Here is a 17603-nt window from a genome sequence, read left to right as displayed (position 1 = left end):
CTCTCCCGCCTCTTGCCGGCGCTCTGGAAGCGCGCCGGATCGCGCAGATGCGCCTCTGGGGCGGGTTTCCCGGCGGCAGCGGTACGGCTCGCCAAGCCGGCGCCGCCGCGTCACCGGGAGAGGCGCACGCTGTGAGTTGCGGGTCTCCCACCCGTAAAATGGAGAGAGGACACCCGCTCTCGCAGTCCTTTTCCGAGCCTGACTGGCGGCTGCTAGTACAGGCCGGGCAAAGCCTGCAAAACCGCGGCCGCGGCGGCCGCCGTCCGTCCCGCTGGTCTGTTCAGAACCGCCGGTCGGAGCGCCAAGCAAGCCCCGGGCAGCCTCTGCACCGCGAAGCGCTCCGCCGCGGAAGATCGCGGAGCCGGGGCCCCCGCGCGCTCGCCTCCGGGGCGCAGCGGTCCGCCGCCACGACCACCGAGAGCTCGCACCGCCCGCAGTCCTAGAGCGGACCGGAAGTGCGCGCCGGGCCGGCGGGGAGGCGCGTTTCGCGGTGGGAGCGCGGGGCAGCCCCGCCGGCCGGGACGGCGGCCCTCGGAGGTGCGGACTGCAGCCGCGGGGAGGCGGCGTGTGCGCGGCGACAGCCGGCTCCGTGCGCCGCGCGCCGCCCGCAGCCCCGGCCCGTCCCTGCCCCCGGCCGGCTCGGCTCCTGCGCGCGGGGCCACGGCGGCCTCGGCTTTGCGCCTCGCAGGTAGCGGGCGGCGCGGCGAGCGGCCCTGCGACCCCTTGGCGGCTGAGAGCCCGCCGCTTCCGGGGCGGGCCGGGACCGCTTCCCTGCGGACGGAGGCGCTCGGGTGGCCGCTCCGTGGGGCCACGGAAGCCAGTCCCCTCTCTCCGCGTCTGTCTTCTGTGTTTGACGGGGTTCCTCCGTGCAGAACTTCGCTGACTGAGGAGCGGGCGGGACGCCCCGCACCTGCCCAGACCGCAGGTGGAGTCCAGCATGGCCGCGGCCTGCGCGCGCGTCCCAGCCTCGGCTAGCCCAGCGTCAGAGGCGCATGGGGACATCATCCAAGTGAAGGTTAAGGAAGAAGACCATGTGTGGGATCAGGAATCCTGCCTGCAGAAGACGCTGTGTCACACCAGGGAACTCTGTCGCCAGCGCTTCAGACACTTCTGCTACCAGGAGACGCCTGGACCCCGCGAGGCGCTGCGCCGGCTCCGCGAGCTGTGCCGCCAGTGGCTGAGCCCGGATATACACACCAAGGAGCAGATTCTGGAGCTGCTGGTGCTGGAGCAGTTCCTGACCATCCTGCCCGAGGAGCTCCAGGCCTGGGTGCGGGAGCACCACCCGGAGAGCGGGGAGGAGGTGGTGACCGTGCTGGAGGATCTGGAGCGGGAGCTGGACGAGCCTAGACAGCAGGTGAGACCTTGGAGGTGCCTCTTCTGCGCAGAAGTTGAGGGCGTGGGTCCAAGCTGGAGTACGTGCCATCAACTCCACACTGGTGGCGGCACATTCCGGTTTGGGGCATTATTATTTGATCACCGGTGTAGATGAATAGATTCAGGCTTATGGGATAACAGTTTGCACGTAAGTGACAGCTAATCCACAGAAGTAGATGATGTAACCACATGGGAAACCTTGATCTATTGCTTATCAGTAGAAGATACACTTTATTTAGTGGCTGTGAGATTAAACTCTTCTGATGCCCACTACTTTGACCATATATGAAAACAAATCAGTATGAGGATATAAGGAACACCTTCTGGGAAAGACAAATAGAGAAGTAGCCACACTTAGTAGAAATATCAGGAAAAAGGGAATGATGAGATTTGGGTTCCATAATAGGCCCTGTCACTAATTAGCTGTGTAACCTTTGGCGTATCAAACCTTCTCTGGGCTTTAGTGTCTTCGTTTGTACAACAAAGAGATTAATTCCATCATTTTCTAGATGGTTTTCAGTACTTGGAGTTGTTGGTATGTGAAACGTATTGAGTCCAGTATCTGGTCTTTCACCCTTACGCTAGAGGTTATTTTTAAGGGAGCATACATGCCTTCTAGGACAGTAATTTTAGAACATTACGGACATTACCAGTCACATTTCTATAATGATACTATCCATCATAGTATCTGAGTATCTGAACTCCTTAAATATGAACATTTTATGTATACAGTCTGATCCATTAAGACATGTTTTTCTGGAATGCAGATCTTTCATATGAGATTGATAAATAAGGAAATGAGTCCATGTAACATTGAAATCGTTCTGGCACGTACATGAATTTTACCAGCAAGTCGATGTTTTGGGCCGCCAAGTGAGAGCAGCTGAATGCAAGGTGTGTGATTATAGCGGATGCAGCAAACCGTGAAGACGGGCAGTACTGTACCAAACGCCCATTTGCCCATTCACCTCCACATCCTTCCTCTTGGCCACTCTCTGTTTTGGAAATGCTTCTTTGCATGGTTCCCTCCCAACTTTGTGCATTTTTTGTTAAACTTTTTTGTATTCCAGAAAATGAGCAAGCAGAGGGGTTTACAAGTGCCACAGAAGCATGCTGGTGATAAAATCTCTGCTAGCGAACATAAAAGAACAGCTTTAAGAATTGAAGAAAAGCTCAAAATTACAAGATGCTTTTAAAAAAAATAGAAGAATCTGTGACATTGTGCAACTGGTGTAAAGGAGTCAACGTTGCATACTGCTAGAGACAGTAAAAGAACTGGGAAGTAACAGAAAGTGCTCTAGCTGGAACATCTGCCAGTGCTACAAAGTTTGTTTGGACGGGGTGTAAGGAAATGGAAAAACTGGAACATTGGTTAAGTGTGTAGATTGAATACCAAACAAAGAAGGAATCAGAGGCATCCTTTCTCAAATAAAGGGAAGTCTTCGCAATATATGAAGACCTTCAGGAAAAAGCTACAAGTGTCTTTACTTAGTGGAAGCAGTGGCTGGTTTAGTGACTTCAAGAACGGCTGTGTCTTCCAGTGCTAAGCTCTCTGGTGAACTGTGAGTGCGGATAGAGGAAGCTGTATGGTTCTCCCAGGGTTAAGGAATCTGATTGATGAAGAAGGCTATGCCCTGGATCAGATTTCAATTTTGATGAAACCAGGCTGCACTGGAAGCACATTCCCTCAAGGGTCTGTATCTCTAAGGAGGAAACACACAACACACACGAGGGCTTGAGGCCACGCAAGATCGTGTGATGTGATGCGGGGTGCAAATCCCAGTGGAGATATAAAGCTGAGGACTGCGGTGAGTCCTCACGTTCTCTATGCATGAGCTTTGAAAGGAGTCGGAAAGACTAGCCTGCTGTAGTTCTAGCAAGAGAGGCTGGATAACAGGCAGATATTTATTGGTCTTTTAGGTGATGTTTTTTTCTACGTGACTTAAAAAGGTAACTGCAGGAGGAAAAAATTATCTTTCAAAAGTCTTAGCATACATCAGTCCCTCCTCCAACAGTTGCTACCCTTTCATCAGATACTGAAGTTCTCTTTTCTCTCCTAGTGCAACTTCTTTACTCCAGCCCCTTGATTTGGGTGTGATTGCAGCCTTTAAAGCTTATTACTTAAGGAGAACATTCAAGGTGTTTATTGCACCTACAGCGGGTGAAATGCACACACAGTTTTTGCATTCTGGAGTCAATGGCACATTAAACCTGCCACTGATATTACTGTGGAGGCCTGGCATGATGGTTCAGGTAGGACGGAGGGGGAGCGGACGGCTCACTTCTGTCACCTGAGGTTCAGGTAGGATACAGGGGGAGTGGACAGAAGATGATGAATGACTGCCATGCAGAGTGCCACAGGATTGTGCTTCATGCATAAGGTCCCATTTGGAACCATATAAGCAGCTCCTTTACAAAAGAAGGGAAATGTTTAAGCAGCAGAAACTGCATCTGTAAGTCAGTGTCAAAGAAGTAAACACACGATTGATGAGCCAGAACCAAATCATGGTTTTCTAAAATCACTGCATTTCTTGGAAGATGTGCAAATGCTTCTCCTCCTGAACTTCTGAGGACAGAGTCTCTACTCCGCCTTCCGCTTTCCTGAGCCCACTTTGTGGCACAGTAGCATCACCTCACTGAGGTACAGTGCTACACGGGATGTAATCATCCTTTATAGTATCTTTCTGACTAGGCTTGTATATTACTAGGACCATGGTTTTATTAGCACTCTGGTGACAAAGTTGTGTATATCTTAAGCAGTCTATCGTGTAACTTTATTTTCTCCATAAATCCTGTCACTTTTGTGTTTAGTTTTGTAGAAAGCATGTATTTTCCTGTTCCTCCAGCCAGCACACCTCCTCCTTTTGTTTCAAAGAAACAATATAGTTTGTTTGTTTGTTTGTTTTTCCTGCAGATGTGCCTGTTTCTTTAGAATGTGCCTCTTCTACTTTGTTGAGAAATGTGGCCGGTGGTAGGACTTGGTGTTTGGTCAGTTCTGGGTAATGTTCGTATTTGATAGATTTTCATATGACTCAGGGTTATAGAGCTCTCCCTAGTCTTCTAGAATACTAAGTTTGCATATATGTTTCTCATTTTTCTTGTTTCTATGTGATTTCTGGAAGAAGGGGAAATGCCATTGTTGCAGACATGCTTAGCTGCCCTCTCGGAACACAGGCACCCCTGCTTTCAGAAAGTGTGGGTTCTAGCTCTCCACTTGATACCACTTTGTTTTTACAAAAGACCCGCATCAGCACAGTAACCGCTCTTTTTCGTAAAAATGAAAATACTCTGTGGATTCTTCAGGTCAGTAAACACAGGAACCAGTGTAGTTCTTTTGTCAGGGCAGCATGGCCTATATGAACTTACAGAAAGTGGGGATACTGTTCACTCTATGCCTTTTCTGCTTCAACAGTTTTCACAGGAACGCCCTACTTTTGTGTAGCAGGGGAAACCTATATCCCCCCCCCCCCCCGCCCCACACACACACACTTGCTTCTTCCATAAAAAGCGTTGATTTTGTTCATGTTGGCCATGTACCTACCTACTTTTCCAGCTTTCCTCCTACTGGAGTTGGCTATGCAACACAGGCCTGGCCCGGGAGAAGTAGGCACAGTTTCTGGCAGTTTCTGTGAAAGCTTCTACTTTCCTTGTAAGATGGGGCAGGTGCGTTTATTCTGTTTTTGCCCACCGCCTGTCGTGAACATAGCTGGTGTCCAGGCCTGCACAATGGTGGGCACGAGCAAGAACCCCAGGGTGGTGAGGACAGCTGCCCTCCTCGACACCTCTTGTCATGTGACAAAAAGAACACCCCCTCCCCCCCATTTTTTAAAGCCAATATAAGTGTCTAATTGGGAAATATATGCATTTCTAATGACTGTGGCCGCATTATACCACGATTTTACAACCAGAACTTTCGTATTAGAAAATTTTAAAAATAAAATCCAGGAATCATAGAGTGAAAGACAAATGACCGTCATAACGGGTTTGAGGTTAATTTCATTTCTGTAATTCGTTACTGCCGCCCGGAGTCACCCTTCAAAGTCCGGTGGTGGACGTCCTTCCGGGCCCTGGCGAGTCCCTCCGCTGCATAGACAGAAGGGTGTGCGCGGGCGCGATGGGGGAGGAGCGGCCACAGCCGCAGGTCTTCGGGTTCGTGTTTTAGTTGCTGTAAGAGTCTTTGCAGAACTGATAGGATCATTGAACTATAAGCAGCAGGTTCCCCTGTCCCCCGGCTGGCATATGGTCTTCACTCCACGACTCTGTTTCTCCCAGTTATGTAAAGATTCGGGCAAATTGAAACGTAGCCTATTTATTATACAAACCAATCTACATAGGATGTCTTTTTCTTTTAATCCAGATTTTTCTTTTTCTCTTTTCTTATTTTAGAGAGAGCAAGCACAAGTGAGGGAGAGGGACAGAGAGAGGGAGAGAATCTTAAGCAGGCTCCACACCCACCAAGGAGCCCCAGGTGGGACTGATCCCATGATCCTGGGATCCTGACCTGAGCTGATATCAAGAGTCAGCTCAACCCACTCAGCCAGCAAGTGCCCCCACATATGATGTCTTATTCTTAAGATCAGAGAAGGGAAGGGGCACCTGGGTGGCTCAGTTGAATAGCCCACTCTTGATCTTGGCTCAGGTCATGACCTCGCGGTACGTGGGTTCAATCCCAGCGTTCGTTGGGTGCTGTACTAACAGCTCAGAGCCTGGAGCCTGCTTCAGATTCTGTGTCTCCCTCTCTCTGCCTCTACCCTGCTTGTGCTCTCTTTCTCTCCCAAAAAATAAAGTAAACATTAAATTAAATTTAATTAATTAATTAATGAAAAATTTTTTAAAAACGTGAACTTCATTCATACTGTAAGCATGAAAGAATCACTGGAAAAACTTGAAAAGAAGGAAATAGTCTTACCAGATACTAACCTACCGTAAAGCATCTTTAGATGACATCATGGTACTGATATATGAGTAGATGGATCAATAAAGCAATAGAAAGTACAAACGTAGACCCAAGCACATATGAAAATTGTACAATACATTTGCCATCTCAAATCACCATAAGGAAAAATGGACTTTTAAATAAATGTTGGGATAGGGGCGCCTGGGTGGCTCAGTCGGTTAAGCATCTGACTTTTGGCTCAGGTCATGATCTCATAGTTCGTGAGTTCAAGCCCTGCATCAGGCTCTGTGCTGACAGCTCAGAGCCTGGAGCCTGCTTCAGATTCTGTGTCTCCCCACCCCCACCTTCTCTCTCTGCCCCTCCCCCACTCATGCTCAGTCTCCCTATCTCAAAAATAAATAAACGTTAAAAAAATTAAATAAATGCTGGGATAAAGGGACATAGCCATTTTGAAAAGGCACATTAAATCTATGCCTCATACCATATATCAGAAACAATAAACTTTAAATGTGTCAGAGATCAATACATAAAATTTTAAATACCCAACTACTAGGATAAAGTGTGAATGACGTATTTTATTATCTGGGTGTACAGAATTCCTCCAAACCCAGAAATAATATCAAGAAATTTTTCTTTATGAAATAATTTAAAAATGCAGGACAGAAAACCCACACAGAAATAAAAATGATAAATTTTAGTGAAAATATTTGTAAGATTTATCATAGATAAAAGCTAATCTTTTTGGCAAATGCAATAAAAATGATCAAGAGACATGAGCAGTTTTCATAAACAGATAAATGAATGACTTTTAACTGTACAAAAAGGTGCTCCACTTCAATCGTAAAATTACAAGTCAAAACTACATTGAAGTACTTTTGTCACCTGTCAGATGGCAAAATTTCAAAAGCTTGGCAACACAGTGTGGTGGCCTGACTGGAAGATAGGTCCTGTCATATGTCCCTGGTACACGTACAAGATGGCACCTTTCCTTTGGGGGTGGGGCAGATTTGGGCACCATCTAACGCCTACTTGTGCATCTAACGCCTGTTTGTACCCTTTGACCCACCCAGCAATACCCTTTCTGGGAATTTGCTTTGAATATACGCATCTACAAAGAAGAGACGACGTAGACATAGTTTTTCATTGCAGCTATTTGTAAAAGCAGAATGTTGTAAGCAACCTAAATGCTGATCCATGTACAGTGACTGAATAAACTGTGGCGCATGAATGTAACGTGGGACCATGTACCTAAAAATGAAGAGGGTATCTATGAACTGGTATGAGATGACCTCTGGAGAATATTCTTCTAGCAAGTGAAAAAAGGAAGGTGTGAACTACTATGTATAGTATAGGAAAGTATAGACACATTTGCATTACATTTGTATATATTATGTATATATGTATATAAGTGCAAATATTGGTGTATATGTATGTATATATGTGTTTTACATATTTTTGCAAAAATAAACTGAGGGTAAACCATCACCAACAAAAATGGTTTCTTATGGAAGTGAAGGGGGAGTAGAATATAAGCAATATTACTCTGAATATGTGTTTTGATTTTTGGGGGCATCTGGGTGGCTCAGTCGGTTAAGTGTTGGATGCTTGGTTTTGGCTCAGGTCATGATCTTGTGGTTTGTGGGATTGAGCCCCACATTGCTCTCTGAGCCAATGGCACGGAGCCTGCTTGGGATTCTCTCTCTCCTTCTCTCTCTGCCCCTCCCCTCTCCAAAAATTAATTAATTAATTAAAAAACTTTTGAAAACTGTATGTTTTCATCTTTTGTACCATTTAAATGCTTCAAATATATTTTTTTTTCACTTGGATACTTTATTGGGCCTTTTATTTTCCTGTCATAACTTCTGCATTTGGGAATGCTGTGGCAATTTTGTATTGTTACAATTTTTCAAAGAAAAGATACATTGGCTTCTAGAGTAAAGATACATATAGCTTTTTTTTTTTTCTTTTCTTTTCTAAATTGGCTTAGAAAAAAGTGTTTTTTTCATGACACTTAACAGAAAGGCAGAAACTTGGGAGTCCCAGTACCGGCTGTTCAGAAATATCTCCTAGAGAAAAAAATTCAAAAGCAATGCTTCAAATATTTAAAAAGCAATGTTAAAGGGCACCTGGGTGGCTCAGTCAGTTAAGCACCTGACTTCACCTCGGGTCATGATCTCACAGTCCGTGATTTTGAGCTCTGCATCGGGCTGTGTACTTAGAGCTCAGAGCCTGGAGCCTGTTTCGGATTCTGTGTCTCCCTCTCTCTCTACCCCTCCCTCGCTCGCTCTCTCTCAAAAATAAAAAATAAAACAAAAACAATAAAATAAAAATAAAAAGCAATGTTAAATTCAAAGTGATTAAACACAGAAACAGATGAACTCAACTGTATATCAAATTATTATTAATAACAGCAAAAAACCAAGTAACTTGAACACAGTACTCTGACTATATTCTCTTAGTGGAATACTTACTGTCTGTGTACATATAAAGCTGCAAAGATATTGATTTCACATAGTAGGTATGTCGTTGGAAATGTTCTACAACACAAAGCATTGTAAATTCTGAAACTGTTCTGCGCTTATTGTAGGTGAGGGCAAATGAGTAAATATATACATCATATTGAACTAAGTTTTTGTTTCACCGTGGGAGAAGGTATATATTAAAATGGAATATAGAAAGGTGAAATAGGGGCGCCTGGGTGGCTTGGTTGGTTAAGCATCCGACTTCGGCTCAGGTCATGATCTCACGGTCCGTGAGTTCGAGCCCCGCGTCGGGCTCTGTGCTGACAGCTCAGAACCTGGAGCCTGTTTCAGATTCTGTGTCTCCCTCTCTCTCTGCCTCTCCCCTGTTCATTCTCTGTCTCTCCCTGTCTCAAAAATAAATAAATGTTAGAAAGGTGGAATAAATCTTACTGTGTTGAAATTGTATTGAATTCATGATATTCTGTAAATATGTTTACCAGCTCTATCCATGAAAGTGCCTGGAGGGGACGAGGCATCATTAACAATGAGCCAACCTCCTACTCAGTCTTTGTTACTAATACTGTTGCTCCAAAATGAATCAAGACTTATTGGGAAAACCGTTGAAACTAGTCCTGATACAGGGAAACGACAATGTGGTCATGTGTTTATTTTTCTGGAAAAATGGATGTGACCTAGCAGGGTCATGTTCAAACAATGCAGGAGCCTGATCAAAGGGGCCCCAGGGGCCAGATGGGAGACAGTTGGCAACCAGCATGAGTAAGGAAGGAATAGATTACAAAATAAGTCTATAGTGATATTCAAAATGATAGAAAGCTCTTTATGGGAAATTGCTAGCTAATAAATGTAGAAGAAATTATAAAGGCAGGCAGTAGCCCCCAGTATAAAAATTGATTCAAGCAAAAATCATCAGTGAATGCTAAAAACATTGGGGAATAGGCTATTGATGTCCATGCATGCTCTTACCCCATTGCTGACTTAGTAATTACAGTGGGAAAATGAGTGGATAGATCTGGTGATCACTGCCTTAACTAACTGATCAAATTTAGCATTATCGATAATGAAATAACTTGATAGCATGTGCCCTGTGACATGACACCATAAGTACACATTACTTACGTAGTATTCTTCCAAAAATTACTCACCAGAATCTGTTTGTGAGGAAATAAGACAAATCTCTGACATTCTATAAGATAACTGGGTCTGACTTTTCAAAATTGAATGTCATAAAAAAGATTCCTGTCTTTTTTAGATGAGAGGAAGCAAAAGGTATAATGTATAAATATTGTTTCATGGACTTAAAACCATAAAATATATTTTGGGGACAGTTAGGGAAATTTAGTTATAAACCATACATGAGATGGTTAGTGTAAGGAGCAGATGATGTTTTCTTTTTCCCCATGCATAACACTGGGCCAGTTTTCCACATTGACTCTAAAACAACTGTCAGATTCCTTTCTGGGTGCAATAGTCCCAATCAGATAATTTGCATAACCCCCACCCCAAATATTTTTTTTAATTGCTTACACTGAAACCCATTTACAACTTTCTTTTTTTTTTTTTTTTTCCAACGTTTATTTATTTTTGGGACAGAGAGAGACAGAGCATGAACGGGGGAGGGGCAGAGAGAGAGGGAGACACAGAATCGGAAACAGGCTCCAGGATCTGAGCCATCAGCCCAGAGCCTGATGCGGGGCTCTGGGCTCCCGGACTGCAAGATCGTGACCTGGCTGAAGTCGGACGCTTAACCGACTGCGCCACCCAGGCGCCCCATACAACTTTCTTTTAATTGTCACAACTTAGGATTCCTTTAATGTTTGTGTTGTTATTCCCCAAAACCAAAACCACAGGGATGAGTACCGACTTCTGTCCAATGGAGAGAGTTTCTGTTGCATGGCTCTGCTTTATTAGTCCCAGCATTGTTTTGATATCTCTCCTTATTCTGTTTGGCATTCATCTTAAGAATTCAGCAAAGGGGCGCCTGGCTGGCTCAGTCAGTTAAGCATCCGACTTCCACTCAGGTCATGATCTTGCAATCCATGAGTTCAAGTTGAACACGGGCCGGAGCCTGGAGCCTGCTTTGGATTCTGTGTCTCCCTTGCTCTCTGCCCCTCCCCCACTCGTGCACATGCTTTCTCTCTCTCAAAAATAAATAAACATTGAAAAGAAAATTCAATGAAGACTTTTTTTCTTCTCACATTCTATTTCTGTACAAGAATGTTCTGAGGTTTAGTTATGCTTTGTACAGTGATCACCTATATTCATTTCCAGATGTATCGATTTGTCCCCAGGTCCCACAGGACACAAATGGGCCTGAAACTCCTATGGAGGAAATGAGTCCCCTGGATGCGGCACAGGAGTGCCTGGGTACCCAGCTCCCATCTATGGAAGACAGAATGGAATGTGCATCTCCAGAGCCACGCCCACTGCAAGATAATGGTGAGGTCCAGAAGGAGGATGACGTTTGGGAGCGGGAAGGGTCTCCTTGCTGAAAAGCTATGAAATCTCATCCATTGCAACCTTACTGAATTCATCTGAGGGAAGGTCAGCCAGTGTTGGGTGATGCTATTAAAGGAGTTAAGCAGCCAGGTAATAATGTAAGAAATCATTGAATACAAGATTTTTGATGGATATTTTGCAATGGAATTACGTCCCTGTGGATAAATCAGAGGATAAATCAGTAGGGATGCTGAGCACTCGTCCATGTGCCCATTGGTCTGATTTCTAAAGCCTCTGCCCCAGTTTTTGTCACACATGATGTTTAAGACTTGGATTGCTACTCAGAAATTCTGAAGAAAATGGAATTTCTGGTCTATGCCCTTAGAATTTCAAGGACTGTTAATAGGATAAGGTGTAGTGGAGGCAAGAGCACAGGCTGACTGTTCTGGAGCAATGTCTTTTCCAGAATCTCCAGTATAATCAACACGTTCTACGTCTTGTGAAGTCCTAACAACTCCCCAATTATCCTGCACCTACCAATACCCTCCTTGCTTCTGGAGCTCATGTTCTGGTTCTCATTCACATTGCCCTATATTCCTTTCTTCCCCCAAGTTCATCCTGCTTCACCCTCCTTTCCTACTCATGGCTCCACAGCATGACACAAAATGTATTTGCGTGGAAAGAAGTACTGTCCATATGGTGGTCTTTTCAGTCGCATTTTGAGACATTGAAACATAAGCCCCAAATGTTGCTGTAACAGTTAACTTGACTTAATAGGACAAAGCATGGTATAGTCTGGGGCTTTTTAAAAAAAGATCTATTACTGGGGCACCTGACTGGCTCAGTCCGTAGAGCACAAAACTCTTTGATCTCGGGATTGTGAGTTCAAGCCCCACGTAGTGTGTAGAGATTGCTTAAAAAATAAAGTTTTTTAAAAAATCTATTACTGTATTGCTGAGGCTTCTCTAGCCAAAACAAATCATCTTTTATAGTTAATAAATAAATAATAACATCAATTTGTTTCTTGTTTTACATAAAACAGTACTTTAAGGCTAATCCCAGATACTGCTCTGGAAAGTCACATCTCTTTACTAGATCAGAACTTTTTGTTCCTAGCTTGGGTTCTTCATTTACCTTCTGTTTCTCCAAGGCTGGGCTCCCTAACCAAACCTGTGTTCCCCCAACTTGTGTGCCCACGCCTCTGTTTCTACCCCAAGCTCTAGTGACTGCTTGGGCAGTGTATATGTTTCAAGTGATATTCCCAAATATTCTAACTGATTTTTTTCTCTATATTTTAGGGTCATTTTTGTGGCTTTCCATGATGTCTCAAAGGGTGGGTGATGATAACCCCAGTAGCTTAGACACGAATGAACCAGAAATGGAACCAGAAAACATGAGAGAGAAGTTCTTCAGGAACTTAGCAGTGTTGCTGGAAAACAAAAGTAATAATACCAAGATATTTTCCAAAGCAAAGTACTGTCAGTTAATACAGGAAGTGAAAGAGGCTAAAGCAAAGGCAAGAAAGGAGTCTGTTGACTACCGTCGCTTAGCGAGGTTTGATGTGATCCTTGTGCAAGGAAATGAGAAGCTGATTGAGGCTATAAATGGGGATACAGATAAAGTTCGGTATTACTTACACAGTGAGGAGTTATTTGACATTCTGCACAACACACATCTCAGCATTGGGCATGGAGGACGTACCCGCATGGAAAAGGAGCTACAAGCAAAATACAAAAACATCACAAAAGAAGTTATAATGCTGTACCTGACCCTCTGCGGACCATGCCAACAGAAACATTCGAAACTCAAAAAAGTTATAACATCAAAACCAATTAAGGAAGTTAGTTCAAGATGCCAGGTGGATATTATAGACATGCAATTGAATCCTGATGGGGAGTATAAGTTTATTATGCATTATCAAGACCTTCGTACAAAGTTGAGTTTTTTGCGGTCACTAAAATCTAAAAGGCCTAAGGAAGTGGCACATGCTCTTTTAGATATTTTTACAATTATTGGAGCTCCCAGTGTCCTACAATCTGACAATGGGAGGGAATTTTCAAGCCAGATTGTCTATGAACTCAGTAATATTTGGCCAGAGTTGAAAATTGTCCATGGGAAGCCTCAGCCCTGTCAAAGCCAAAGTTCTATGAACCAAATTAATGATGATATCCAAAATAGGATTATCTCCTGGATGCAAACTAACAATTCATCACGCTGGGCTGAGTTTTTGTGGTTCATTCAGATGATCCAAAACCAGCCCTATCACAGAGGTATGCAACCAAATCCATTTGAAGGCACATTTAGCTCTGAAGCTAAGCCAGGCCTCTGTCATCCTCAGTTAACCGAAGAACTCATTGCCAGCCCAAATCCAGAAAGTGAATTGGAACCAGCTGACAAAGAATTAGAGAATCCACCAGGAGCACAGTACAAAGAAAATGTTGAGACTGGAACCGATAGCAGTGATATTGAAGAGAATCTTTCTATTACTCCTACGGTGGCCATGAAAAACCCTCCTGAAAGCAGATTAAAATTTTTATCCTGTGTAGTTTGTAAAAAAGAATGCTCAGGTACTAATAGTTGCATATCATGTGATGGAGGTGTCCATGCAGTCTGCGGGGTGCCCTCCCCACACGGGACTGCGGGCTACCATCACAGAATAACGTGCAGTCTTTGCTACGAGACCACCACAATGAAAAGGAAACATGATGAGATCCAAAGAAGTTTGACTGGTCAACCTTCCAAAATGCTAAAACCTTCAGAGACACCATTTTCATCAGACAAAGTAGGGGATTGGGTAAGAGTTTGAGTATCTGTTGTAGATGAAAGCAGGGAAAGAGCTTCATTACTCTTCACTGTGCTCATGATGAGTGAGAATGTTTGGCAGGGTATATACTAAATAAAGCACAGGGTGGTCAACTTGGATTTGTTTTCTCCAGAGAAAAGCCCATTACTTCTCATTCCTATCTCCCCCCCCCCCCCCACCACCCTTTTATCAGGTTGGAAGTTATAACCTTGAATGCTGCTTTATTTGTTGTGTGGGGTGATGACAGTCTCTCACTCTGTCCTGGTGTGAGGAATTCCTTGGGGGGATAAGGAAGCTAAGATCTAGGGGGTAAGTGGTGTGTGTGAGGGTGTGTTTCTACAGGAGGTTGAACATGAGAAAAGCTGAACTTAATGTTACTTTGGGTGGGGAGCTGAGCCAAGAAAGGGCATCTTGGGTCAAGTGAAGTAATTAGGAAGGACAAGAGATGACAAGTTGGATTGTGAGATATGGGTTTGTGTTGAGAAAAAGTTCAGTTTTCAGATATAAATGGAGAACATGAGATAAGGCCAAAGAGCTTTATTTTAAATCCGTAGGTTTTATAGAGTTAATGTGTGTTCAGGGTTGAGTTTTGAAATATGGGGGCTACACCTGATTTGGGCCAGTGGTACTGGAGTGTGATCTTCGGATCAGCGCTGGTCTGCAAACTTTATACCAGTCCACAGTAGGGCAAGTGTACTAATCAAGAGTATTTAGAAACTAGCCACAATTTGACATTGCCATAGTGCCCAGCACGTGATTACTTTACTTGCGTTTCCGAGTAGAATGCTGGGAGGTATGGATGTTGACTCCTAGGGCAAGTCGTGTGCTGGCATTGTATAGCACTCAAGCACAGTTACAGTGCGTGATATTTTATGGCTAGTTTGTCTGCTGTAACTCAGAAAAAATGTAAGCATTTATTTATCTTTATAACTTCATTTTAAAACCATTTTTAAATTTGTAATCAAACCTAGTTTTTAATTTGTTTAACATTATTAGACAAAGGAGGAAAGTAACATTTGTGTTTATTTATTTTTAATCCTGATTTTCAGGTGGCAAAACGAGCTTCACTGGACTTGTTTGTCAAGAAGAAACATAGTCTTTCTGAATCTGGGGGCAGGAGTAGAAGAAACGGTAAAGGTGGAAGTCAGCCTGAGGAAGCGAAAGGCAGAAGAGTTCACACAGGTTTCACCCGGAAATATGACCCCTCGTACATTGAGTTTGGGTTTATAGCTGTAATTGATGGTGAGGTGCTGAAACCACAGTGTATTATTTGTGGAGATATCCTGGCTAATGAAGCGATGAAACCATCAAAACTTAAGCGGCATTTATATTCAAAACATAAAGAAATGAGTTCACAACCAAAAGAATTCTTTGAGAGGAAGAGTAGTGAATTAAAGAGCCCACCAAAGCAGGTGCTTAGTGTTTCTCACATAAACATTAACGCCCTGCGGGCTTCCTACAAGGTGGCGCTGCCCGTGGCCAAGTCCAAGACGCCGTACACGATTGCGGAGACCCTGGTGAAAGACTGCATCAAGGAGGTCTGCCTGGAGATGCTGGGAGAGTCGGCTGCCAAGAAGGTGGCTCAGGTGCCCCTGTCCAATGACACCATCGCCCGGCGCATTCAGGAGCTGGCCAGTGACATGGAAGACCAGCTCATAGAGCAAATAAAAGAAGCAAAGTACTTCTCGCTGCAGCTGGACGAGTGCAGAGATATCGCTAACATGATTGTTCTCTTGGTGTACGTGCGGTTTGAACATGATGATGACATAAAGGAAGAATTCTTCTTTTCAGCCTCTTTGCCAACAAACACAACTAGCTCAGAACTGTGTGAAGCTGTGAAGAATTATGTCGTCAACAAGTGTGGTCTGGAATTTCAGTTTTGTGTAGGCCTGTGTTCTGATGGCGCGGCTTCGATGACAGGGAGACGGTCCGAGGTGGTGGCCCAGATTAAGGAACTTGCGCCGGAGTGTAAAATAACACATTGCTTCATTCATCGAGAGGGTCTGGCCATGAAAAAGATATCAGCTGAACTAAATAGTGTGCTTACTGACACAGTAAAAATTGTGAATTATGTAAAATCTAATGCATTAAATTCGAGATTGTTCTCTTTGTTGTGCGACAATATGGAAGCGGATCACAAGCAGCTGTTACTGCACGCGGAGATGCGGTGGTTATCACGGGGGAAAGTTCTATCAAGAATGTTCGAAATACGAAATGAACTCTTAGTGTTTCTGCAAAGCAAGAAGCCAGTTTGGTCCCAACTTTTCAAAGACGTGAATTGGACAGCCAGACTTGCTTATTTATCTGATATCTTCAGTATTTTTAATGATCTTAACGTTTCCATGCAAGGGAAGAATGCAACATGTTTTTCAATGGCTGATAAGATTGAAGGACAAAAACAAAAGTTAGAAGCTTGGAGAAACAGAGTTTCTGTGAATTGTTATGACATGTTCCATAATTTAACAACAATTATCCATGAAGTAGGTAATGACCTTGATATTGTCTATCTGCGAAAAGTTATCAATGAACATCTTACAAATTTGTTAGATTGTTTTGAATTGTATTTTCCATCGAAAGAAGATCCACGCATAGGGAACTCATGGATCCAAAATCCATTCCTCTCATCAAAAGATAACTTAAATTTAACTGTCGCCCTGCAGGATAACTTGTTGAAGCTGGCTGCTGATGAAGGACTGAAAATGAATTTTGAAAATACAGCATCACTTCCTTCATTTTGGATAAAAGTTAAAAATGAGTATCCTGAGCTTGCTGAGGTTGCTTTAAAATCCCTTCTTCTGTTCCCCTCAACGTCCCTGTGTGAGATCGGGTTCTCGACTTTAAGTGTCATTAAGACAAAGCACAGAAACAGTTTGAATATACATTATCCCCTGAGAGTAGCATTGTCATCCATCCAGCCCAGGTTAGACAAATTAACAAGCAAGAAGCAAGCTCACTTATCACATTAAAAACTTTAAGGTATTCAGTCGAAGTGTGCATATACGCATTACGGAATACGAAAGTTATTAAAATAGCAATTCTCTATATAAATTGTCTGTATGTACACTTTCAGTTACATGTACAGTTTTTATAATTCTTTTCTTGATATATTTCTTATATTTATTAAAATGTAATTTTAAATCTGTTGTTTCTAACATTAAAAAATTTTGGTCTTGTATTTTGTATGTCTTTGTTATTGTTGTATTTCATTAGGATATGAAGATTGTAGGATGACTTCAGGATGGCAGTGATTTCTCTGAAATGGCAGATTAGATCAGTGAGGGGAAGTGAATTTAAGGCTGGAATTGGAATCGGAGTGTCCTGGGTGGTCAGGTGGGAAGCTAATGTTAAGTTTCCTTTGTTGGTGCATGTTTACACACAGTGTTTACATGGTGAGGACAGGGAAACACTTATCATGTAATGGTGTCATGGCTTTGGATTCATATTCATGAATTCTGACCTCATAGCAGTGGGGGATTGGGTCATAGTGATGAGTTTAGGTCAGGTACAGAGTTTTAGATTTTGCTTGAGCTGATTGCTGTTCAGGTTCTCTGGGACAGAGCCAGGTATGGCGAGCTCTTCAGGTAGATTTATAACCTCTACTGTGCGG

At 43.6% G+C, this 17603-nt stretch overlaps 1 protein-coding gene across 2 annotated transcripts; it reads left to right on the top strand.

The window, feature by feature from the left end:
* Nucleotides 1-527: 527 nt before the first annotated feature.
* SCAND3 (SCAN domain containing 3) lies at nucleotides 528-17171 on the top strand. 2 transcript variants are annotated; one of them, XM_027051846.2, is made up of 4 exons: nucleotides 528-1357; nucleotides 11046-11193; nucleotides 12492-13975; nucleotides 15046-17171. In XM_027051846.2, exons 1-4 carry the CDS (start codon nucleotides 938-940, stop codon nucleotides 16960-16962), a joined length of 3969 nt encoding a protein of 1322 aa, XP_026907647.1. In that variant the 5' UTR covers nucleotides 528-937; the 3' UTR covers nucleotides 16963-17171. The 2 variants fall into 2 exon arrangements, with proteins under 2 accessions (XP_026907647.1, XP_026907646.1); XM_027051845.2 differs by having other exon boundaries at nucleotides 12492-13987.
* The last annotated feature ends 432 nt before the right edge of the window (nucleotides 17172-17603 follow it).

Source organism: Acinonyx jubatus, chromosome B2, assembly GCF_027475565.1.
Source record: "Acinonyx jubatus isolate Ajub_Pintada_27869175 chromosome B2, VMU_Ajub_asm_v1.0, whole genome shotgun sequence".
NCBI classification, from domain to species: Eukaryota; Metazoa; Chordata; class Mammalia; order Carnivora; family Felidae; genus Acinonyx; species Acinonyx jubatus.
Note: the sequence above shows the minus strand (reverse complement) of the source record. Positions and strands in the feature narration are given on the sequence as shown.

Coding starts and splice junctions, on each gene's coding strand:
- SCAND3 (XM_027051845.2), top strand. CDS start 938: ATGGCCGCGGCCTGCGCGCGCGTCCCAGCCTCGGCTAGCCCAGCGTCA. Junction 1,358..11,045: donor TGGACGAGCCTAGACAGCAG/GTGAGACCTTGG, acceptor ATTTGTCCCCAG/GTCCCACAGGACACAAATGG. Junction 13,988..15,045: donor CAGACAAAGTAGGGGATTGG/GTAAGAGTTTGA, acceptor CCTGATTTTCAG/GTGGCAAAACGAGCTTCACT.